General features: G+C 67.2%; 3 protein-coding genes across 8 annotated transcripts in view; 1 reads left to right on the forward strand and 2 right to left on the reverse strand.

Moving 5' to 3' along the window:
* Positions 1-178: 178 nt before the first annotated feature.
* On the forward strand, positions 179-7469 carry ARFRP1 (ADP ribosylation factor related protein 1). Of its 3 annotated transcripts, none has more exons than XM_044262645.1 (8): positions 179-285; positions 923-1021; positions 1214-1292; positions 1459-1541; positions 4738-4819; positions 5029-5099; positions 5475-5575; positions 5648-7469. In XM_044262645.1, the coding sequence occupies exons 2-8, from the start codon at positions 929-931 to the stop codon at positions 5733-5735; spliced, it is 597 nt and encodes a 198-aa protein (XP_044118580.1). In that variant the 5' UTR covers positions 179-285; positions 923-928; the 3' UTR covers positions 5736-7469. The 3 variants fall into 3 exon arrangements, with proteins under 3 accessions (XP_044118580.1, XP_044118579.1, XP_044118581.1); XM_044262644.1 differs by having other exon boundaries at positions 182-285; positions 1214-1301; XM_044262646.1 differs by lacking the exon at positions 923-1021 and having other exon boundaries at positions 182-285; positions 1214-1301.
* On the reverse strand, positions 7420-9281 carry TNFRSF6B (TNF receptor superfamily member 6b). The gene is made up of 3 exons (XM_044262643.1): positions 8393-9281; positions 8085-8288; positions 7420-7844 (listed from the first exon to the last, which is right to left on the reverse strand). The coding sequence occupies exons 1-3, from the start codon at positions 9279-9281 to the stop codon at positions 7561-7563; spliced, it is 1377 nt and encodes a 458-aa protein (XP_044118578.1). The 3' UTR covers positions 7420-7560.
* RTEL1 (regulator of telomere elongation helicase 1) overlaps positions 9247-22153 on the reverse strand; it is a 27827-nt gene continuing 14920 nt past the window's right edge. For 2 of the 4 annotated variants that reach the window (XM_044262638.1, XM_044262640.1), the window contains exons 14-36: positions 21616-21671; positions 18960-19034; positions 18753-18834; positions 16586-16718; positions 16368-16481; positions 16240-16280; positions 16003-16088; positions 15789-15866; positions 15329-15406; positions 14764-14910; positions 14572-14687; positions 14296-14419; positions 14058-14205; positions 13684-13844; positions 13121-13219; positions 11620-11818; positions 11311-11451; positions 10721-10837; positions 10342-10575; positions 10096-10257; positions 9912-10019; positions 9723-9823; positions 9247-9618 (exon numbers count right to left, since the gene is read on the reverse strand). In XM_044262638.1, the coding sequence (XP_044118573.1) occupies positions 9538-9618; positions 9723-9823; positions 9912-10019; positions 10096-10257; positions 10342-10575; positions 10721-10837; positions 11311-11451; positions 11620-11818; positions 13121-13219; positions 13684-13844; positions 14058-14205; positions 14296-14419; positions 14572-14687; positions 14764-14910; positions 15329-15406; positions 15789-15866; positions 16003-16088; positions 16240-16280; positions 16368-16481; positions 16586-16718; positions 18753-18834; positions 18960-19034; positions 21616-21671 (2681 nt within the window). In that variant the 3' untranslated portion in view covers positions 9247-9537. The remainder of the gene's footprint in view (positions 9619-9722; positions 9824-9911; positions 10020-10095; positions 10258-10341; positions 10576-10720; positions 10838-11310; positions 11452-11619; positions 11819-13120; positions 13220-13683; positions 13845-14057; positions 14206-14295; positions 14420-14571; positions 14688-14763; positions 14911-15328; positions 15407-15788; positions 15867-16002; positions 16089-16239; positions 16281-16367; positions 16482-16585; positions 16719-18752; positions 18835-18959; positions 19035-21615; positions 21672-22153) is intronic. The other 2 variants (XM_044262641.1, XM_044262642.1) reach the window with 2 other exon arrangements.

A 22153-nucleotide genomic window follows, 5' to 3' on the forward strand; every position in this document is an offset into this window, starting at 1 on the left:
TCCCGGCCGCCGCCATAGAGACCCCGCCGGCCTCACCGGCTAGAGCGGCCGGCGCGCCAGCTTCCGCCCTCGCAGCCCACCGGCGCTTCCTCCCGAGCGCCGCCGCCGCCGGAAGTGCCGCGCGCGGGGGGCGCCGGGATGCGGCGCGCGGGGAGCGCCGGGACGGCTCCGCCCTCCGCGGGCGCCGGCCTGCGTCCCGTCGGGCTGCGCGCGAGGTCAGCGCGGGGTCAGCGGAGGTCGGCGGGATCAGGAGCGCAGCGGCTCCGTGGCCCGGACGGGCGCGAGGTAGGCCGCGGGGCTAGTCGCCTCCTCCCGGGCGGGTGGGGCCGGGCCGCGGGCTCCGCGGGCGCGGCGGGGACTCCCAGACGGGGCTTCGCCGTGAGACCCGGTGTCCGGCTGGGCGTCGGCGGTCGGGCGAGGGGCCCCGGCGACCTCCCGCCGCGGCCGGTCCGCGCCCCCTGCCGGCCGCCCGGCTTCTGGAAGCGGCCGGGGGGCTCCCGCTGGGAGTCTGCGGGGCACCTGCGGGGGCGGGGGCGGGGGCGGGCGGGGAAACCTGACGTCTCGGCCGGGACGGGGACCGGGACCTGTTCCGCCCCCGGGAAGCCGGGTACGCGGGGAGGGGCGGGGGGGGGGGCGGAACAGGCCCCGGTCCCCGGGGGAGGCGTTCGGGGGCGGGGAGGGGGCCCGGGGGAGGCGTTCGGGGGCGGGGGGGGCCCCGGGGGAGGCGTTCGGGGGCGGGTGGTGGCCCGGGGGAGGCGTTCGGGGGCGGGGAGGGGGCCCCGGGGGAGGCGTTCGGGGGCGGGTGGTGGCCCGGGGGAGGCGTTCGGGGGCGGGGAGGGGGCCCCGGGGGAGGCGTTCGGGGGCGGGGGGGCCCCGGGGGCGCGAAGCGGCCGCCCCGCCCACGGCCCGTGTCTGCGCGCAGGGCAGCATGTACACGCTGCTGTCGGGCCTGTACAAGTACGTGTTCCAGAAGGACGAGTACTGCATCCTGATCCTCGGCCTGGACAATGCCGGCAAGACGGTGGGTGCTTGGTCGCGCCGCCACCCCTCCGAGGGCCTGGGGGGTCCGCACGGAATCCGAACCCCGCTGAAGGCCGCGAGCCAGTGTCCCCACAGGTTGCTGTACGGAGACCCAGGGAGGGACGTTTGCAGGTTTGGGAACCAGGTCGGGAGGGTCCAGCCCTTACCTGCGTGGGTCCGGCTCTCTTTCCAGACGTTCCTGGAACAGTCGAAAACCCGCTTTAACAAGAACTACAAGGGGATGAGTCTGTCCAAAATCACGACCACCGTGGGTCTGAACAGTAAGGGGGTCCCTTAGGGCTGTGGGTTGTGGGGCCGGTCCCTGAGGCCGATGGTCAGCCGTTCCCAGAGCCCCAGAGTGGCTCCTCCCTCTCCTGGGGCCGGGAGGTGCCGCAGTGGAGACCCGGTCGCGGCCTCACCCGCCTCCTCTCTCCGCAGTCGGCACTGTGGACGTGGCGAAGGCGCGCCTCATGTTTTGGGACTTAGGGGGCCAGGAAGAGCTGCAGTCTCTGTGGGACAAGGTAAGACTCGGACCACACAGCGTCCCCAGCCACGTGCTGCCTGTCCCTTGGGGCATTTTTCTCCAGGCGACACACCCTCCACCGTTCCTCCTGTTCCTGGGAAGGCCACAGAGGCCCCTTGTTTCCTCCCCGTGAGCAGCTCTGTCACTGCTGTGTTCTTGAGGCTGCCTCCTGGTTCTGTCCCAGCTCCCATGTCCTTGCCTAAGATCGAGGACTCACTTGGTCCCTTTGGACTTGGAGATTTTGCTGGTAATCCCCCAGGACGAGACAAACAATGGCTGAGAAACGGACGTGGGGCAGGGACCGCGCCTGCAGGATGTTTAGCGTCCCCACCGGGGCCTGAGTCTCCTTTGCTGGGCCCCTTTCCTCTCTTCTGCCTTAGGACCTGTTCTCTGGGGCGGCCTCTGCCCCATCAGGAGAGGGTGTCCTCAGAGGCCCATAGCGGCTGCCTCCTCCCTGGTGTAGGTTTGGGTTATTTCTGGGACTCCCAGTGTGATGCTTTTCCTCCCACACGCTGTGGTCATGTCAGCTCGGCCGGTGCTGGGCCCTGTGATCCGACCGTGCGCTGGACAGATGTAACCCCTGCCTCAGGCAGCCCCATCCTGGTGGATTGGTGCCCCCAGCACCAGGGACACAGGTGTGCCTGTCCCCACGCTGGCAGGACTGGTGCATGCGCCCCGGTGCTGGGGGTGCAGGCGGGCTCCCCCGGCGCTTAGCGGTTGTGAGTGTGCCTAGAGCTGAGCGTCCAGGTCCTCAGTCTGCCTATGACTGTGGCAGCTGGGACCCCATTCCCTCCTCCCAGTCTTCCTCTGAAGGGACGTCGTCTGCTCTGGCTTCTTCTGGTGGCGAGAAGACCCCCGGCAGACTCTCTGGCCATTTAAGCTGGACCGAGGCAGAGCGAGGCCGGGGCCTGCTCCTCTGAACCGAGAAAGACTCGTGTGGGGAGCGGAACGGGACCTGACGCTCTGTCCCAGGCGCGGGTCTCCGGAGCAGATGCTCAGACGGTGGGGGAGGGGATGCTGAGGAGCAGCTCCTGGGAGCGGAGCCGGGAGAACGTGGACGGGCCAGGGCCAGGGCGGGCCAGGGTCAGCTCAGGTGGCTCCCAGCGGGGAGACCTGGGGAGCACGGCTCCTCCCAGCTGCGTCCCGTTAGGCCAGGCTGAGCAGGACTCCCGCCGCCTGGTGGGGCACCACGGTGGGCTGCCTTGGGCAGCTGTGATTTGGGGAGGGGGCTCTTGGTTCACGTAGGTTCTGCGGGAGGCAGCAGGTTCGTGCCCTGGGTGCACTGCCCGCCGCTTGCACCCACAGCTGTGACCCGGCCCTGGCTCCTCCAGCGCTGCAAACTCAGGCCAGGCTGGAAGAGGGAGACGAGCCTCGCAGCTGGCGGCGTCCCCTCCCTTGCTGCTGCCGCTGCCGGTGGCGCCCAAGAAGCCCCTGACTGCTGAGCACCCCTTCTCTGCTTGACTTCCGGGTTCCTCGGGAGCTTCCCGGCCCCTGTGGAGCGTGGAGCGGGCGCCCTGCCTCCCCTGCCAGGCTAGGGTCTCTGCTGGCCCCTGAACCCGCGGTGCCTAGCGCGTCCCACAGGAGCAGGGTTTGTGACCCTGCAGGTCTCTTGCTGAGCCTTCAGTGAAGGGGTGCCTTGGTGGTGACCGTGCCCCCGACCTTTCAGGGCCTGGAGCTGTGAGGGGGGCAGCAGAGCCCCCGTGGGTCACCAGGATGGGTGGGAAATAGAACTGGTGCTGCATCACGATTCCCAGGTGCTGTGGGCTGGACCCTGGTCCCCTTGCCCCGTCGGGCACCGGGGCGCTCGTTGGGCTTGTTGGCGTTTCGTCCCAGGTCGGTGACTGGTAGACCTTCCCTCTGCGCACGGCCTCCGTGCTGCTGCGCGTGGGTCTGTCCACGTACCGGCCTCGGGCCGCACCTTCCCACACAGGTGAGCCGGGGGCACTGCCGTCCTGCCACAGGGAGCGCTTCTGGCCTCTGTCCCTCCAGGCCACATCTGAAAGGTCAGCATGTGGCCTTGGGTGAGGGTGCCCTCGGGGTGCCTTGGGGTCGAGGCAGCTTGCTGTGCTCTCGGTCCTGCTCACGCTCAGCCCCAGATGTCCAGCCCCTGTTGCACGGACTGCCGCCATCTGCCTGGCCGGGTCACACGCTGCGGGGCTTGCGAGGTGATCCTTGCCCCGGCCTTGCTGCCGGCTTCGTGTGGTGGCCCTTCCCGCCGGGACACGTCTGCTGTCAGGTCCGCCAGCTCCCCATCGTCCGCAAGACTGCTTGCTGCCCAGAGCCCCTGTAGGCCCCCGTCACTGGGCACGAGTCGCCGTGTGTGTGACCTGCGGCCTACAGACCCCGGACGGCCGCCTGTGTCGGGCAGCCAGCGTGGACAGGAAAGCCTGTCTCACGTGGGGCTGGGAGCTGTCCGCGCACCCCGGTGCACCCTGAGAACCTCCCGGAGCGGTGAGGCCTGTGTTCAGCTGTGCCCGGCGGGCCCTTCCGTTGTGTGCGACGGTGCTCGTGGCCGCTGGGGCAGCGTGGCGACCTGCCTGCTTCCGGTTTTCTTTCTGAGTGGGGCAGGCGGGGGGCTCGCCACGTGCACAGCTGCGCCCCCGTGTCCCACATGCCGTACCCCTCACATGCCCCACTTGGTGCATCTGTCCGGTCTTGTCTGCACAGAACTCTTCCCCAGGCCTTGGGCTCTGGTCCCGCTGCTCTGTGCGTGCCCGGGGCTGACCGCTGTCCTGGCCCCAGCGCAGCACGCAGAGCTCCGTGTTGCTGGCCCTGTCCTTGGCCCTGCTTCTCCCCTTGGTGGCCTTTCTGTAGCTCATTGGTGGTATGGCCACCGGGCTTGCCGTCCCCACTGGCGCGTGACCTGGCTACTGCCCTCGCCTTGCTTCCAGAACCGCGTGGGGACCAGCTTGCTTTGGGCTCCAGCTCTCAAGTCCTGTCCTTCTCCTCCGGCCAGCATCAGGCCAGCGGTTGGGTGGTTTTCAGAAGCAGATGCTGAGGTGGAGTTCGGGGGCATGGCACCCGGGAAGTGGTCAGAGAGCTTTGGCCACCCCCTGCCCGAGGTCAGCAGGCCCGCTCTGAAGGAGTGTCGGGCTGCGTCGGCACTCTGTCCTACCTTCCCCTCCCTGGAAGCTCCCCAGAAGGGCCTTCGCGTGCGGGGGGTGGCCCAGCACCCCCTTTCTTTCCCTCCCCAGTACTATGCGGAGTGTCACGGCGTCATCTATGTCATCGATTCCACGGATGAGGAGAGGCTGGCTGAGTCCAAGCGAGCGTTTGGTGGGTACAGCGTGGCTAGGGCTGGAAGGGGGGCGGGGAGCAGGCAGGGCTAGTCTGCCCATCCCATGTGTCTGGAGCTGGCCTTGGCTGGAGGTTGGGTCCACCCCAGGCAGGCGGGGCCGTGGCCAGGAACGAAAGCAGGCACTTGCGGAGAGCTGGGCAGGCCTCTCCGTGTGCGTGCTCACCGCTGCCTTCCCGCCTGACCTCAGAGAAGATGGTCACGAGTGAGGCACTGGACGGCGTCCCCATACTGGTGCTGGCCAACAAGCAGGATGTTGAGGTGAGCCTCTCATCCCAGCGTCCCCACAGTGTGGGCCGAGAGTCAGTGGGCCCCTTCACTGGGGGTTGGGGACAGGGTGCCTGTCCTGGGCACCCTAAGCTACACGTGTCCCGGGTGCGCAGAGCCCTCCCAAGGTGCGCGGGGCCTTCTCTCCGCAGGAGGGTGAGCGTGGCCTATCTCGCTGCCCCGGGCCTGGCTGCCGGTGCCGTGGGGACACCCTGTGCGGGACGGGATCCCATCCTGACTCCCAGGGTGGGAGCCAGCTCGGACTTTGGCTTGTCTGCAGGGCAGTGCCTGCTTCAGGGCTGTCTGGGTCGGGGGCGGGTGCTCTGCGGGGCCGGAGACCCCGCCCCTCACTGCTCGCCCTTCCCGCAGACTTGCCTCTCCATCCCCGACATCAAGACCGCGTTCAGCGACTGTAGCTCCAAGATCGGCAGGCGTGACTGTCTGACCCAGGCCTGCTCGGCTCTCACAGGGTGAGTGGGGGGCTCTCACCCGGGGGCTGTGGGCCCTGAGCGGCCCCCTGCTCATGCCTGCTGTCTCCACAGCAAAGGGGTGCGTGAGGGCATCGAGTGGATGGTGAAGTGCGTCGTGCGGAACGTGCACCGGCCGCCGCGGCAGAGGGACATCACGTAGGTGTGGCTGATGGCCACCGGTGCCCACGACTCCTCCGAGTGCCCGCGAAGTGCCCTGCGGGCTCCCTGCCGCCAGCCCTGGGGGTCGGGTTTGCTTTTGCTTTTAGTTCTTCATTTGCTTTGTTTTCTCTTTAAGACGAACTTTTCCCTGTGTCCGTGCAAGTGTAGGTATCGGGAGGCTTTTGCCGAGGGATCAGGGCAGTAGGACCCGCATGTGAGCCGGGACTCCTGGGGTGTGTGCCCTGGCCCCCACCTGCTTTTCCCAGGGGTCCAGTCCGGAAACGGGCTTTCCCGGCGCTGGTCTGTGTAGCCGCCCCCACAGAGGAGGCTGTTGGGGTCATGACTATCCTCGGTCTCCATCCCCTCTGGCCCTGGAGATGGGTTGGGGGCTGGTGTCCTCTTGAGGGAGGGAAACCTGGCCCACTTTGCTGGAAGCCAGCGGGGGCCCTGGGTTCTGGGCCCTCAGAACAAGGCACAGGACATCACCTCCTTTGGATCCCCAGCAGGAGGGGAAGGAGTGATTGTCCCCTCTCTGTGTGTCTGTCATCAATCCGGGACAGCCAGTTGCCAGGGTGGGGGGTGGAGGAGGGCACAGTGTGGGTGTTGGGAAGGTGGGCTGGGTTCCCGTGAAGCCCAGGTTGGTGCTGTGCTGGGCCTTCATTCCCAGCTGGGGGTGAGGGGCAGGGTTCCCATTCCGTCTGGGGACAAGCTGTCTGGAAGCCCACTTGGAAGCATGTGCCCGGTAGCCCGGTCTCTGGGTGTGGCGGGTCCTTGGGCCGCTGCCTACATGGCCCCTGCCAGAGCTGTCCGTCGCTGCTGGCTGCACTGTGTCCAGGAGGATGGCGGTCTGAGTTGCTGCTGTCCATCGCCCCTCCAGGAACCCAACCCTAGCCAGGGACTCCCGGCTGGCTGGGCACAGTGACCACAGCACCAGGGGCCCCCAGGCTGGAGCTCTGACCAACCTGGGCACTGCCTTTCTGCTTCTATGGGAACGGCTGAGCCAGAGCCGGGGACCTGGTCTGGTCCCTGGCGGGGACCCTGGGAATGGTTGCTGAGAAAGGCTGAGTCAGGGCTGGGTGGGGGGGCGCAGGTGAGGTGACTCATGGGTTCCTGGGACGGAGGGGGCAGGCATGGGGCTCCAGGGCCCATGGGACAGGCTGGGAGTTCCCCAGGCTGCCCCTGGTGCGGTCCAGCCCTTCTCTGAGCCTGCCTGAGGGGAAAAGCCCGGTTTCTCAGAAAAGGCGGTGGGTCGCACCAGCCTGGAGGAGGTCCTTGGCTGGTTCCCTCCTGGGAAATCCCCTGCCTCCTGGGACTGGGTGGAGTTCTAGTGGAGGGGTGGGGCGGGTGTCCTGGCGGCCCAGGGTACGGGCTTCTGCTGCCCGCTCCAAGCTGGGTCCTGTTCACCGCAAGAGTCCTACACTGGGTGTGCCCTCCCTCCATACTGTCGCAGACAAGCATGATCTAGGGGGTCATGGAACGAGCCTCGGGGTCGCCACGGTGCCCACAGCCGGAAGGGACGCACTTGCCACCTGCTGGCCGTCTCTAACGCTCCCTCCCACCGAGGGTCTGTTCATTTGGGGTGACCAGCAGCCAGAGGAAGTGCCTGGAGCTTGAGAGCGCTTGGCGGGGGGGCGGCATCCCCGCCGGGCGGGCTGCGCACGCTGTAGACACACACAGGCTCAGAGGACGTTGTACAAACAGCTTCATAAGAATAAACCTTGTTCGTGCAGCAGGAGCCTAGAAGCTCGCGGAGAGTATGTGGTGCCTGCCGTGGGACGCCGCTCGGCGCCAAAGCTTGGGAGGAGAATAAATAGGGGGCAGGGGGCTCAGTGCGCCCAGAAGCGTGTGCGGACGCTGCGCTCCAGGCCCGGCAGCCTGGCCTCCCGCAGCGCCCGCAGCAGCCGCGCCCCCAGCGCCCCGGGACGCGCGTCCCGCAGCTCCGTGAGCTGCCGCCACAGCCTCAGCTGCAGCTCCGCACGGCCCGCCCTCGGGGCCGCGGGACCCCAGGCCTCCGGGCCCACCAGCGCCTGCCACAGCCGCACGAGCCTCTTGGAGGACATGTCCTGGAAAGCCACGAAGTCGATGACCGCTCGCTCACACTCTTCAGCCCCTGCGGGGGGTTTGGGACGCGGTAGTGCGGGCCTCCCCGTGCCCTGGGGGACACCCAGCAAGGGAAGTCCCTGCCCGTGAGTGGGTGCCGGGGGCCCTAGGGTGTGGGGTTGAGATGCCACGGCACTGCTGTTGTGACCTCGGGAAAGCAGTTTACTCCCTGGGACTCCGTTCCGTCTGGGGTGGGAGAGGGGAGCATCAACACCCCCCCCCCCGTCTCTCCCCCCCCTCCCCCGCTCACCTGGCCCCCCGGGCGCCACGGTGCTGAGCGGGAAACCCGTGCAGCTGGTGCACAGGGCATCGCGAGAGGAGGAGCCTGGCACATTGAGGACCAGGCCCAGGGCGGTGCAGTTGCGGTGGGGCTGGCAGGGCTCTGAGCGGGAGCTGCTGGCCGAGAAGGTGCCGGGGGGACATGGCCGGCACTGCGTGTTCTGGCTGGGCGTTCCTGGGACGAGAGGGGAGGAAGGGGTCAGGGGAAACTGGGCTGCTGTCCTCCGTGGCAGCAGATACCCTGGGTCGCCACCCCCCCCCTCCAGCCCTGCTGCCCACCGGGGACAGCCACGCCAGTGCCAGGCGGGCAAGGCGCGTGCTCCAGGCAGAAGCCGGCGTGCGCGAAGAAGCCGGGCCGGCAGCGGCAGGCACGGTTGTGGGTGGCCTGGCAGGGCCGCGCCTCCTCCTCGCGCTCCCCACAAATGACGTTGCAGTAGCGGCAGCGCTCCAGGTAGTTCCAGAACTGGGTGTAGTGGCGTGGAGGGCACGCGCCGCACATCGTGGGGCTGTCCCGGCGGCAAGGCCGCTGCACGAAGGTGCCTGGGGGGCACCGGCGGCACCTGAGCCACTCCTGAGTCTCCACGTCCCGCCACAGGTAGGTGAGCTCACCTGCTGCATGCGCGGCCAGGGCCAGCAGCAGGATGGCCAGTGCCCACGGCGGCAGGCCCCACCTCTCCAGCGTCCCCATGGCCCTCACTGGGGCAGCAGCTCGGCCACCTGCGGTGCCAAGCGTGCCTAGGCACTGGCGACCCCCCAGCCACCGCCACCCCACACCCAGACTTGGGCTGCAGTGGTGGCCTATATAGACTGGCCTTGTCACGCCCTTGGGGGAGGGCTCATCACCTCCAAGGGGCCTCTGGGTCCCGGTTCTCAGCCACGTCACCACCCCCACGGCCCCTCCCTCCCCAGGAAGCCCCTTTTCTTTCTCAGCTGGCGCCAGCCTGCTTGGGAACAGAGGCCAGGACCGGGCCTGGGAGGGCGCTCCCCACACCAGATCCGCTGGGGAGCCCCAGGCTCTGCTCCCACGCAGGGCGGTCCCTCGGCGTGCCCATGTGCAGACAAGGTGGAGGGGGCCCCACTCGGACGCTCCTATCTTCCTTCCCAGCACCCCCAGGCCCCTTGCCAAACCCTGATACAGTGTCAGCGACTTTATTAGGCAGCCGGTCATCCGATTAAAAGCAGGTCCACTGCCCACACACTGGTCCTGCACAAGAGGCGGGGGCACACAGCCCCCCAGCTTCCTGTCCTGGGCTCGGGACGCAGCGGCGGAGCTCCGGATGCTCCACCACCAGCCCACAGGCCCAGGAGGTGAGCCAACCCGCCGCAGACCCTGGGGGGCGGTCTTCAGGACATCTAGGTGAGTGCAGACCCTGTGGACAGGCCCACGTCCACAGGGCTGTCAGCCGGCCCCGGGGTCTCCACACTCACTGGGGCTCTGGCCAGAAGACCTGCGTGATGCTCTGCTTCCGGGCGGGGGCGTGACAGGCCGGGCATGTTCTAGAAGCCTGTGGAGACACAGGAGTGCTGCCCAGACTGCCCCCCGACACCCCGGGCGGGCGACCAGGTTGGGGACAGCTGTTAGATGTGTCTCTAGGGCCCCACTGCCAACCTGGAGGAACTGACGCCAGCAGGCCCGGCAGCGGTGGAAGTTGCAGGAGGGGCACTGGAAGGGGACCGTGTCCTCCGCCCTGCAGCCAGGGCAGGCCAGGCCTGCGGCAAGGGGGCCGGCATGAGCGCCCGGGGCTTGTCCGCCCCACCCCCGCAGCCAGCATTCCCGGAGGCCCCTCCTGAGACCTACCGCACTCGGATGGGGCGGGCCTGTGGGGGCTGCTGGGGGGCTGGCTGGGCGTGAGGAAGGCGGAAATCTTGCTCTGGGTCGTCCCACGCTTCTCGCACTGAGGGGCGCCTGGGGACAGAGGAGCCAGACTGACGGGCTTCGGTTCGGCCTGCCGGGCTGAGTGGGGCTGGGGACGCTGGATTACCTGGCTTGGAAGCACTGTGGGCGAGGCTGGGAGGCACGCTGGGGCTCCCCTCCTGGGGGCCTGGCACCCCAGTACCTGTGCTCAGGGCAGCCGGGCCCATCAGGTCTGTGCACGTCTGCCGGAAACGGAGCTTGTGGTGGGGTCTGAGGAACATGCCGAACCCTGCACGGCCAGTGGGTCAGGATCAGCCCCGCCCCACCTCCCTCCCCTACCTCCTCCCGCCAAGGTCCCTCCGCGGCCACTTGCTCTGCAACAGGGGCAAGTCCTCAGGCCTGGACGTTGTGAGCGCGGCCACCACAGCCACCACCTTCTCAAAGTCACTGTCCTGTTTGTACGTGGTCAGTGCTGCCAGGAGTTGGCTGCAGCCTGCGGACCCCAGGGCCTTCCGGACATCTGCCAAGTAGGCGCTCACAGCAGGCTGGCCTTGCTTCTCTGCCCCGGGGGCTCTAGGCCCCTCCTCTGGACAGCTGCTGGGGTCTCCTGGTGAGGAGGTAACAGGTCTCAGACCACGCCAGGGGTCTGGGGGCCCAGAGAGCTCCACGGGCATTCTGGGAACCGCTGCAGAACCAGTATGCACCCCCACAACCAGGGTCTTCAGTTCTGTTTCTGGTTCAGGGACTGGTACCTGCGGCGGCTGGCCTGGGGACCAGGTGGGGCCTGCCTCGGTTCAGGTGCTGTCCAGGGTCCAGCTGCCCCGCTGCACCCCGAGCCAGGGTCAGCTTGGAGTCACACTCCTTCCCTCCTGAAGGCACACAGACACACAAGGACCCATGCAGCTGGTCCCGGAGGGTCTGCAGTGCTTCCCTGGGAGAAGGCAAGTCTGTCCAAGGGAAGACTGAGACCCACGATCGTCCTCAGACCACAGAAGCGGGACCCAGACCAGAGCCAACTGCTGGTAGGGGACCGGCAGAGACACCCCCCCAGTGGACACCGAGCACAGAAAGGACACAGGTGACTCTCAGACTGGACGGTCCCCTCCTGGGGGCCAAGCCAGGTCCCCAAGACACCTGTCCTCGAGGAAGTCCCTGCTCAGGGTTCAGCCGTTGAATGGGGACAGGAGCTCCCAGGCTCTAGAGGTGCCGGGCCCAGCGAGCTGAGACTCACAAAGGGCCTGGGCCTGGGCCGCACATACGGGGGCGGGGCAGGGGGTGGGGGGACACCCAAGAGCAGTTGCCCGCCCTGCTCTCGGGGGATGGGTTTGAGGGCCTGGCTCACCGCTGGGGGTCTGCGCCGCCGGGGTCCACGGCCTCTGAGGAAGGCTGAGCTCAGGCCGCGAGCAACAGCCGCGGCCCGTCCGCTGGAGGCACAGCTCCTCAAATCGCTGCTTGTGGTGCGGCCGCACGAACTGGTAGAAGCCTGTGTGGGGAGGGGCGTCTGGGCCTGCGGGCTCCACCGTGCTGAGCTGGGGGGTCTGGGATCACGGGCCACCCGGCCCCACCTTCTTTAGGGAGCAGGGACCACCGCAGACCCTGGCGCCCACCGCCCCCCCCCCCGCAACAGCTGCGGTGCTGCCCCCCAGGGCACCTTGGAGCAGGCTGTGCTTCTCGGGGTCCTCAGCAAGGAGTGGGCTGAGGCAGGCCAGCAAGGCCTCCAGGTCATCAGAGCTCTTGTAGTCCCGCAGGGCCCTGGTGAAGGTGTGGAAGCCGGCCGGGCTCAGTGCCTGCTTCATGGCCACCATGAACAGCTTGGCTCTGCCCGTCTGCGCACCGGCGGCCGGGCCCTCCTGCCGGACACAGCACAGACGGCCCATCAGGCGGGGCTGCGGTGCTTCGCCGAGGGGCCGCCACCAGCGCAAAGGCCGACGGCTGAGAAGAACGCCCCAGTTCCGCGGCCCGGCTGGGAGGCCAGGGATCACGGCCGCTTCTGTTGAACACAGCCACGCCCCTCAGGGAGCAGCAGAGGCCAAGTGTGGACCTGCCCCCCGCCCAGGCCAGGGCTTCCAGCTCCTCGGCCAAGCCCCCCTGCGCCTACGCGGCAGACGGCCCCGGCTCGGGGGCAGCCAGCTCACAGAAAGGGGCACTCGGTGACTACGGGGCCTTCACACATCCCTGAGCCTCCTCTGTGCGGCACATCTCGGACCCTGACGTGGGACCCTCAGCAAGGAAGCCCGGAAAACAGGAAGGAGGGGTCCAGGCCCGATGCCAAGGCTCCTGGCACCCTGCCCACTTCCCGACAGCAGCAGTGCCTCTCCCGGCCCTGCCCAGTTCTTCCTAGAAGCCAAGGTACATGGACAAAGCAAGTGGTGCATGGGGCTTTCCAGAGCTTTCCCGGCTCGGACTAACTCGCCGGCCCTTCAGTGCTTTCCTCGGAGGCTGGCTGGGAAGCAGACCCTCCCCGCGGCGGCGCGCGTCAGCACCCACACATGAGCACTGACGGCGGGGGAGCTGGCCCGGCTGCAGGCCCCACAAACCGGCCTAAGGGCCAGGGCCTGACCTCTGTGCTGGACGCAGGCGTGCCACCCAGAAAGCACTCCCGGAAAAGCAACAGCAAATGCAAGGCCTGAAGCCGAGCACAAGCGTGTGGGCCTCAAAAGCACGGGGAGCCCCCGCAGCTCGGGGACACGCCGTGGCACCCGGCCACGTGAAGGAGGTCAGACAGGGCAGGGCTACTCGGCTGGGCACAGGCGGCTGCTGAGAGCTCCGCGGGGCTCGGAAGCGCTCCCTAGACACACCGAGTGAAAGACCGGCTTGGAGCCTGGGCGGTGGGGCCCTGGCATGGAGCCGCCCAGAGGCCGGGAGCAGCAGGAGACTGCGCGGCCTGAACCCAGGGGGCAGAAGGAGGTCCTGGGAGCCGCCGGGACAGGCTCAGCCGGAAGAGAGGACGCTGGCAAGATGCTCGTTTGCACGTTCCAGCCAGAGGCGGGGGCGGTGCAGGCTTGGGGAGCCAAGGGCACGGGGCTTCATTGTGCCCCGGGAAGGTAGCAAGGAGGCCCCCCGCCACACGCTCCAGGGCCGGTGTGGGGACCAGGCAGCCTGTGGCTCCTGCCCCCCACCCCGTCCCACACGTGTGCCGCTGGCTCCCGTACCTGGTGGCCAACGACCACCCTGATCTTCCTCCTTCCTGCTCTCTGTTCCTGCGCAGGCCTCTTCGTGCAGGGGACGCACACAGCGGAGAGGTCTCGTGCCTGAGGGTGACATACTGTGGTCCCGGCCACGCCCTCTGAGCCCCCAGAGCCCCCGGGACACTGCAGGGGCCCACAGCTGGGGAGAAGGGCCCTCTCCTGAGTCCGCACCACGAGCCCCCCTCGTGGGTCTCAGGCTCAGGCGCCAGCTGTTACGAGGGCCTGGTACAGGGACTGGCGTGGACGGCAAGGGGGGAGGGCTACACCTCCTGCTGAGGCTGGGCTCACCCCAGGGCCCAGGAGGCAGGGAGGGGCAGGGAGCTTTAGGTCCGGCCAGAGCGAAGGCTCCGGCTCAGGGTCCCAGAAAGGGTGGCAGGAGCCGGACAGCGACCGGCCCATGTCAAGTCCCGAGGAGCCCACAGGGCCGCAGAGGGGAAGCCCCAGCTGACGGCCGGGAGCAGGGCAGGGGCGCGTGGCCAGGAGGCGGCAGAGTTGGGGGGGTGTGCCTGTCTCTGGAGCCCCCGCACCTCCTCCTCCCCGGGGGAGGCCTCGTCCGCAGGTCCCCCGGCCCGCTGCTCGCTGCGCTCTAGGGCGGCCAGCAGTCCCACAGGCCTCGGCTGCGTGAGGCCCTGCGTCCGCTCGTACTCCACACACAGGCTGCTCTCCGCGTCCCCCGCAGCTGGCGATCCTGTGCGGGCACAGGCATCAGCAGGAGAGCCCGTGGCCGGGGGTGTGGTTCAAGTCAGGTTCCCCCCCCCCCACTGGCCGCCAGCAACACTCGGGCTCAGCCAGGCACTCTGGCCATTGGGCCCCGAGTGCCACCAGCTGGCTGGAGTGCCACCAGCCCCAGGCCCCCGCCCTCCAGGGCCCCGCCCCCACCCTGTCACCCAGGCACACACACCTGGGGGTCTCCGCCTCAGGCTGGGGACATGCACGTCCAGACTCTTGGCTTTCCTGGTGGAGAGGGGGCCAGGCGACACGGCCACCGAGACAGCACCTTGTCCCTCACCCAGACTCGGGGCAGCAAGCAGTGGAGCTGGCACAGGCATCTGCACAGTCACGGGGAGGTGAGGGGTTCCTGCAGACCCTTCCCCTGGGGAGGGCGCGAGCATAGGGCCAGCTGGGTGTTAGGAACTCACCGTTTTCTGAGCAGCACGGAAGAACTGGGCCACGTCCCGAATGACGTGGCCAAAACTGTCATACACCTTGACGTGGGGGCGCACCCAGGAAGGCAGCTGGGCTCTGGCGTCCGGCTGGGTGAACCTGGCCGGGGGCGGCTGTCAGCGCCGAGCTCCACCTGCCACCCCACCCCCCAGCCAGGCCCCGACCCAGCCGCGCCGAGGGAAGGACCAGTGCCCGGCGGGTGCCGAGAGGCTGCAGGGTAGAGGTCCTGTGCGAGCTGGGGAGAGCCACACCTGTGGTCACAGAGGAAGATGGCCCCGTAGTCATGACGATGCCGGATCACCCGCCCGATGGCCTGGTTCACAGCCCTGGACGCCTGCTGTCGGTACCACTCGTGCCCCGAGAGAAGCTGTCGTTGGGGGGGCGTTCGTCACGAGGCCTCCAGTCCCGCCCCTCCCCCCCCACATAAGCCTGTGGCCCCTCACCTGCCCTCCAGGCCCACCACGGCTCTTCAGCTCGTCTAGGAACTGCATCTTGAGAAGCACCCGCGGGTCCATGCGTGGAGGGTACGGCAGGCCCGTGACGATCACACCTCGGCCGTTCATGTCCGCGAAGTCCAGGCCCTCGCTGGCCTGGGGGTAGTAGGCCCTCTTCTCCCCATCTGCCCATGCCCGGAGCCTCAGAGGCACAGGCACCCACATGTGGGCAGGGGAGGGAAGCCTCCCACCCCGGGCCAGGCCCTCGGTGGGATTCACAGCCCCCAGAGCCTCTCACAGTCACAGGACCCCCTGCCAACCTTCCCACCCGCAGCCCGAGAGGGACACTCACTCCCAATGCCAAGAGCCACTGCTTGCGGACGGCTGCCCAGCGAGGGACGAGAGGGCTACACCGACCTGACACACGCTTGCTGGACTTGAGGCCCCAGGGAGAGGGTCAGACTGGCCCATCTCACCATGTTGCAGCCACCAGGTCCCGCACGGCGAGCTTCCCCCCCAACACAGGCACCCGACGGGCCGGTGAGTGTGGGACCCAGACCCTTGGCAGCCTCACCTTCCCCCGGCACACGGCCAGGAAAGAGGCCCCGCTGGACCCAGGAGCAGCGACTTGTTTGTAGTAGGCGCCCACCACCTGGACAAAGAGACTAGTCAGCTCCTTTGGTTTGCGGGAGCGAGACCCCAGGTCTCACGCCCTGCACCCAGCTGGGAGGTGGGCCAGCGAGCGGGGTTCCAGCAGCTTCCTTGCGGCACAGGCTCCCAGGCTCACGCAGGGCCTGCTCAGTGCTTCCCAGAAAGCATGGGGGGCCCAGGGCTGGGGGCAAGGGAAGGGGGAGCCTTGCTTCAGGGTCGGCCCCTCAGACACAAAGGCCTGCGGTTATCACCCCCAGGCCCAAACTTCCTGCGAGGAGACAGGTCAGGTCCACGCGAGCCTAGCGCTCGCCAGAGCCGCTGGGCAGGGACAGTGGCCAGCCCAGGGTCGCCGCGAAGGGCCGTGGAGCCCCGATTGCGCAGACCTCGGAGAAGCCACCTTTGCTCCTTGGCTCCACAAACACAGGCTTCAGGGCCTCCAGCTTCCTGGCAAAGTCGTGGGCCTGTGCGAAGAGATGGGGAAAGGGACGCCCGTCGCGCCGGTCACACCTCAGAGCAGGGCACGTACCCCAGCCCTGCCAGACCCGTGGCTGCTTGGGGCTCCCCTCCCGCCGCAGGACACACAGAAGGGGGACGCACCCGCCAAAACTCCAGGCTCTTGTCCATGACGGGGTAGGAAGGGAAGAAGACCAGGAGCCCGTGGGGGACGACACGGGCGATGTTGCCTGGAAGGGCCGTGGCTCTGCTCAGCCGGAGGGGTGTTCGCAGGGGCCGCCTGGGGCTCCCAACAGGGAGAGCAGGCATGGCAGGGGGCCCCAGGCACCCCGGAATGGGGTGGGAGCCAAGACGGAGCTCGGGCTTCCCACGGGCACTCACCTAGCGCCTTACCCAGGGAGGACAAGCACACATCTGAAAACCTGCACAAAAGCCAGGAGCCCACGGTCACAAGGGCCCTGGCGAGTGGCCCGCAGCCTGCCCACCTCCTCGCCCACCAGGCCCCCTACCGTTTGTCAAAGGCAGAACTCAGCTGGGCTCCGTCGGGGCCTTTGGGGACAATTCCCACCCAGATCTGCTGTTTGCTGATGACGTGGGGGTTCTCCAGGCACACGGGGAAAGGGCTGGGAGCAGCAGGGCGGCCCCTGTGAGGTCCTGAGCCCCAGGATCCTCAAGCCGAGGCCGGCCTTGGGACCCCCACCCCCACAGGGCCTGGGGAAGCCCTTACATCTGCATCTCCAGAGCCAAGGAGGACACGGGGGCCAGCGTGCCGCTGGTGAGGATGACGGAGCGGACACCCTGGCGGACCAGCTCTCGCATGCTGTGGCCGGGGCTGAAGCACCAGTAGCTCAGAACCTTCCCTGTGGGACGAGCGGGAGGCTGGGCTGGCCACGCTGGGCCCGGCAGCCCGCAAACACAGGTCTGAGCAAGGGGGGCCCTGCCTGAGCCTTGAGCTGAGAGCCCCAGGCGTCGTGGGAGTGGAAGCAGATCCAGAGCGGGCACCCAGGGGCAGCCACCCCCAACCCAGACTTGCACAGAGATGGACATGTGCCTGGGGGCACAAAGGACAGGCACGGTGGCTGCCATCATAGGCCACTGGCCGAAGGACACAAGAAGAAAGCAGAACCCAAACTCCGCTCGCCAAAGAGGCAGCAGGAGCCCACGTTCGCCCGGAAGCAGGTGCCAGCAGTGGCGTCCCCATCCACATTCGCTGGGGGCCTGTCTCCCACTGGCTCCCAGCAGGTTCTGGAAGCTTCGGGCATCACAAGAGCACAAGCAGAACGACCTCAAATGGGCCTAAAGTCCAGGCTAGCTCACGGGGCAGCAGAAACACGTCCAGTAAAGAACAAACCACTTTCTGGGGCCAGAAAAGCCTTTTCCACCTTTGGGTCGGGATCAGCCCTGTGACAGGGAAGGCTGTGGGGGCCGGGAGCCGGCCCTTCTCTGTGCAAGGCCCGGGGACAGGGCCAGCCCATCCACACTCACGCACATTAGCTTCTCGGCAAGGCCAGCAAGGAACCAACTTCCTAAAAACGCCCAGCCCAGGGAGCGGCTATTTCTGAGAACTTACATGTTCTCTGAGCTGCCCAGAACACGGGACGCCACACCCCACTTGGCCTTGGTATCTACACACCCTGCCCATGTCTATGTTCCATGGAGAGAGAACTCAGATGTAGGGAGAGGCCTCGGATGCTGGCATGAACCGCTTCCTGTGACCTCACAATTGACGAGTGAGGGGTGCACTGGCCTCCCCGGCTCTCACGGAAGCTACTTCCTGCTCTTGGAGGCCAGGTGACCCGCCAAGGTCACACTGTGAGCCTCCCTGGTTGGCGCTGGCCTTGTCCATGTTCCAAGCCCTGCTTTTCCTGTGCAAGGGCACGGCTCCAAGAGGACTGCGGCCGGCAGGTCGGGAAGGGGTGTGTGGGTGGGGCCAGGGGTTGGGCCTGGAACACAGGCAGGCAGGGCCACCACTGATGAGTGGCGAGGACAGGAGGCACAGCTGGCCTTAGGACCCATTGCCCGGCATGTACTCTGCAAACCCCACTCAAAACACCAAGTTGCGGGGCGCCTGGGTGGCTCAGTGGGTTAAGCCTCTGCCTCCGGCTCAGGTCATGATCTCAGGGTCCTGGGATGGAGCCCCGCATTGGGCTCTGTGCTCACGGGGAGCCTGCTTCCTCCTCTCTCTGCCTGCCTCTCTGCCTACTTGTGATCTCTGTCAAATAAATAAATAAAATCTTTAAAAAAACAAAACCAAAAATCTCCAAGTTGCAATGGGTGCTGAACTCTGCCTGGGGTGGCCAGGACGCTTGCCAGGGCTGGAAGCCATGGGGACAGACACCCTGGCCAGGAAAGACCAGCTACACCAGAAGCCACAGGATGTCTGGCACAGACCCCACCCTCCTGTGTCACAGCAGCCCCAGCTCGAGGACGTGCAGAAGCCGGTACGACCATCAACATGGAGGGAGCATGATGTGGGGCGAGGCCTGACCTCACAGGGGGGCCAAGAGAACCGGCACTGCGGGAAGCTGGGGGGCCAGCAGACACGATCGTGGGGCCCGAACCCGCCCCTCCCGGGCCTGCTGGGTGGGATGGCACTCAAGCAGCACACCCGGGGTGGCGAGAACGTGCCCAGGCCCCCTGCGGGCAGGCCCCACGTGCGGGGGACTGACCGCAGCCCAGCTCGGCAGCCTCCCGGGCAGGTAAGCCCGAGCAGGCTCTGGGCCATCGGCCCACACTGAAGTCTTTCTCCAAGGGCCCTGGCAAGGCATGAGCTGGAAGGTCACTCGGAGCAGGTGCACTCAGGGCAGGGGCCTGGAGACCCACGGCAAGACCGCGGCTGCGCTGAAGCGGAGAGGGGAGTGGGTTCCTTCCTCCCCCCGCAAGGGGCACCACACCTTGCTTTCTGGCTGCTGTGCTGTTCCAGGCATCTGACCGCTGAGCCTTCCTCTGGTGCCCGACATCAGGGTGGATATGTACCTGGAGGGACAGAATGGACAGGGACCCTGAGACCCAGCCCAGGAATCCCACGTCCTGGGGGCAGCCCCCACCTTGCAGGACTGAGAACCCCACCCAGAGCTCCCTGCCCGGGAGGCAGCCCCTACCTTGTAGGACTGAGAGACCCCAGGCCCCACCATGGAACTGGGCACGCCCTCAGCGGGCTCTGCAGTGAACACAATCTGGAAAGCAGGTGTGGGGGACAATGTCAGCAGGACACAGCGGAGGCCACCACTCCTGCAAAGTGGTCCCCACACAAAGGAGATGGACGCTCAGGGCGCGGTAACCCTCTGCCCCAGCCCTGAGCGGCCCGTACCCTCCTGGGGCGCCTGTCCTCTCCCCCATCCCTGCAGGCGCCCTCCTGGGCAGCCGGTCCACATGCTCTCATGGGGCCCAGGTGCGGGGCCGCCGGGGGGCCAGGGGCAGGACCTAGTCCACCCCAGAAGTGAAAGGGTAAAAGTGATCCCGAACTCAAGTAACAGGAGCCGTGCCCTCGCCCGGGGCAGCGAGCTGGGGACACGCCGCTGCTGGGGACACGCCCCTGCTGGGGACACGCCGCCGGGGGAGCTGGCACGGGCGCCGCAGGCTGCAGACACCACTGTGCTCGCTCAGAATCCCCACAGGAGCAGGTGACAGACTTTCAGAACTAAGAAGAAAACCAAGTCAGACAGCACCCTCAGTGACCAACAGAAAAATCAGGAGGGGGTGTCCTATCCTGCCTGATGCCCGGGCCACGATGGGGCCGTGCCAGGGGCCTGAGGACCACTGGCTTCCTGTCGGAGCCGGCTCAGCGGGGGAGCGGGTCCCACGCCATCCTGCAGCGCCAGTCCTGTCCCTCCCCCAGCCTCCAGCCTGAGTCGGCCGCAAATGCCCGTTCTCAGGCTCCCTTGCGACGTGAATGTGGGGACACGCAAGGCTTCAGCCTGGCAGCCCCTCCCGCATTCACCACAGCCCACTGACCCCGAGGTCCCGGGCTGGCCCAAGGCACCCACCTTGCCCCAAAGCCGGCTGTGGGGACTATCCCTGGCAGGAGGGGACACGGCAGAGTGAGACGCAGGCCCATAGGCAGCACCAGGTGGCCACGGACACGGAGCCATCCGCCAGGCCTGCTGAGAGCAGCTGCCAAAGGCAAGGCCTAACGCACGGGGTCAGGGGTGCTCGGCCCCAGCACACAAACAGGCGCTCTGGGCAGGGAGGGCCGGGGGCCTGACGGCCAGGAGCTGCAGACAAGACACGGGGGGCCCAGAGACCCGACAGTCACAAAGGGCCGTGGCTCTGGGCAGCAGCAGTCTGGAGTGCCTGCTGTCCCCTCACAGAAGTGCCGGGAGGACGGCAAGGCAAAGCCGGGCACTGGGGGACAAGGCCAGCCCTCATCACACTCGAGGGCGCGGAGCCCCGGCGCTCAATCACGGCACCGGCAGGGGCTTGGCAGGTCTGCGGGACACACCCCCTGGGCTGTGGGGTCGCCCCCTCCTGACGGCCCCTCCTGATCTCCAACATCGGGCCGTACAGACACAGGGTGGCTGCCATAAACGAGGCCGTGCCTGGACCCGGGGCCCTCCCGCCTTCTGGGCCCTCGCACGGCAAGGGCGCACCCTGGGAGCTGGGGCCTCCCCGGCCAGGCCCTGCGGCACGGGCACAAGAGCCTGGCTGGCAGGCCCTCGGACCGCACAGCACGGGGGCCTCCTGTGTCGGGTTTCACTACGGACCTCTGGCCACCAAAAAGTTCTCTTCCAAAAGGCCTAGCAAGGCGAGAGAGAGCCCTCAGCCGGGCTGGCAGCCACCCAACCGAGGGACACAGAGCCTGGCTTGTCCACTTGAACCAAGGAAATGGCCCAGCTGGGCCCAAGGACGGCTGGACACAGGTCAGAACACCGGGGGGCGGGAAGCAGCCGTGTCCACAGACCCTGAGGTGTGTCCTGTCCCTACTGGTTGCCTGGCCAGGGAAAGAGATGGTTTGCACGTGGCAGGAGGGGCTCAGCGAGCCCTGGGGGCCGCTCCCCGCCCCAAAGGGGACCGCAGAGGACATGCTGATCACGCCTGCCAACTCTGAGCGCCAGGCCCTGGGCCCCACCTGGGTTCACAGGCATTGCCCAACGCACTCACCCCAGTCTGAACGCGTCTCTGCGTGGGCGGGACCAGGGACCAGATAGGGGTTTGGGCAGACAGAGCTATGCCCTTTCGTTCTCTAACTGGCTCATGCTTTGACTTTCCTCTGAAAAGCTGGTCAAGAAATAACTTGAGGAGGGAGCGCCTGGTTGGCCTCGTTGGCTAAGCGTCTGCCTTCGGCTCAGATAATGATCTTAGAGTCCCAGGACTGAGCCGCGGATCGGGCTCCCTGCGAGGGGGGAGTCTGCTTCTCCCTCTGCCCCTCCCCCTGCTCCTGCTTTCTCTCTCTCAAGTAAATAAAATATTAGGAAAAAAGAAAAAATAGAAGAAGTAACTTGAGAGAAAGTGAGGGCAGATGGCAGGGGAGCAGACACTGAGCTGAGAGGAAAACCAGGGGCTCCGCCAGACCCTCGTCCTGCCTGCCCCAGAGCACCTATCCTGGACAGGACTGACCGGAACAGCCAAGCATGGCCTCTCCCTCAGGGCCCAGCAGTGTGCCTTCAGGGCCAGAGGAAACACGCGTCAGGGGCCGTCGATTCGAAGCCTAGGTCTTGCCTCGCCAAGACTGAATCGGTAACAGCTCCAGGATGAGAAAGCAGCCCTTAACCCCCGTCAGGAAAAAGACGCTGCATCTTTCTGCAAGGCCGCTCCTACCTGGATGATATCCGAGAGCTTCTGCAGGCCCGCTGTGCTGGTCCACGGCCCCGTACCTGTGGGAGCAGCAGCCGCTGGCCATCCCCCACCCCACCAGGGGAGCCAGACCCCCCCCCTTGCTCAGGACCCACGAGCAAGCTCAGCCTCAACCCCCGTTAGTGTGGGCCGGGCCCTCGGGGGGGCAGTGGGATGAGAAAAAGAGGCTCTGTGGTCAGGCAGGGCTGGGACTGCCAGGCCACCCCCAAGAGGCCATCCCCTCTTGCTGCAAGAGGACAGCAAGGCTGGTCAGAGATGACAGGACCCACCCAGCAGAAAGGGACCCGCAGTGCAGCCTCGGCCTCAGGGTGGAAACAGGAGGGGGGAGGGGGACGGTGAGGAGAGAGGCTGGGGGGAGCCGTGGCCCACTGGCCCCCACGTCCCTCACCGCTCTTTCTTTAAAGGGGCTGACCAGGGAACAGAAAAGCTGGGCTGGGCTTTATAAAACACGCCCGTCCAGCGGCACTGATGCCCGGACATCGCAGTCAGGAAAGGAGCTCCG

Source organism: Neovison vison, chromosome 8, assembly GCF_020171115.1.
Source record: "Neovison vison isolate M4711 chromosome 8, ASM_NN_V1, whole genome shotgun sequence".
Classification (NCBI taxonomy): domain Eukaryota; kingdom Metazoa; phylum Chordata; class Mammalia; order Carnivora; family Mustelidae; genus Neogale; species Neogale vison.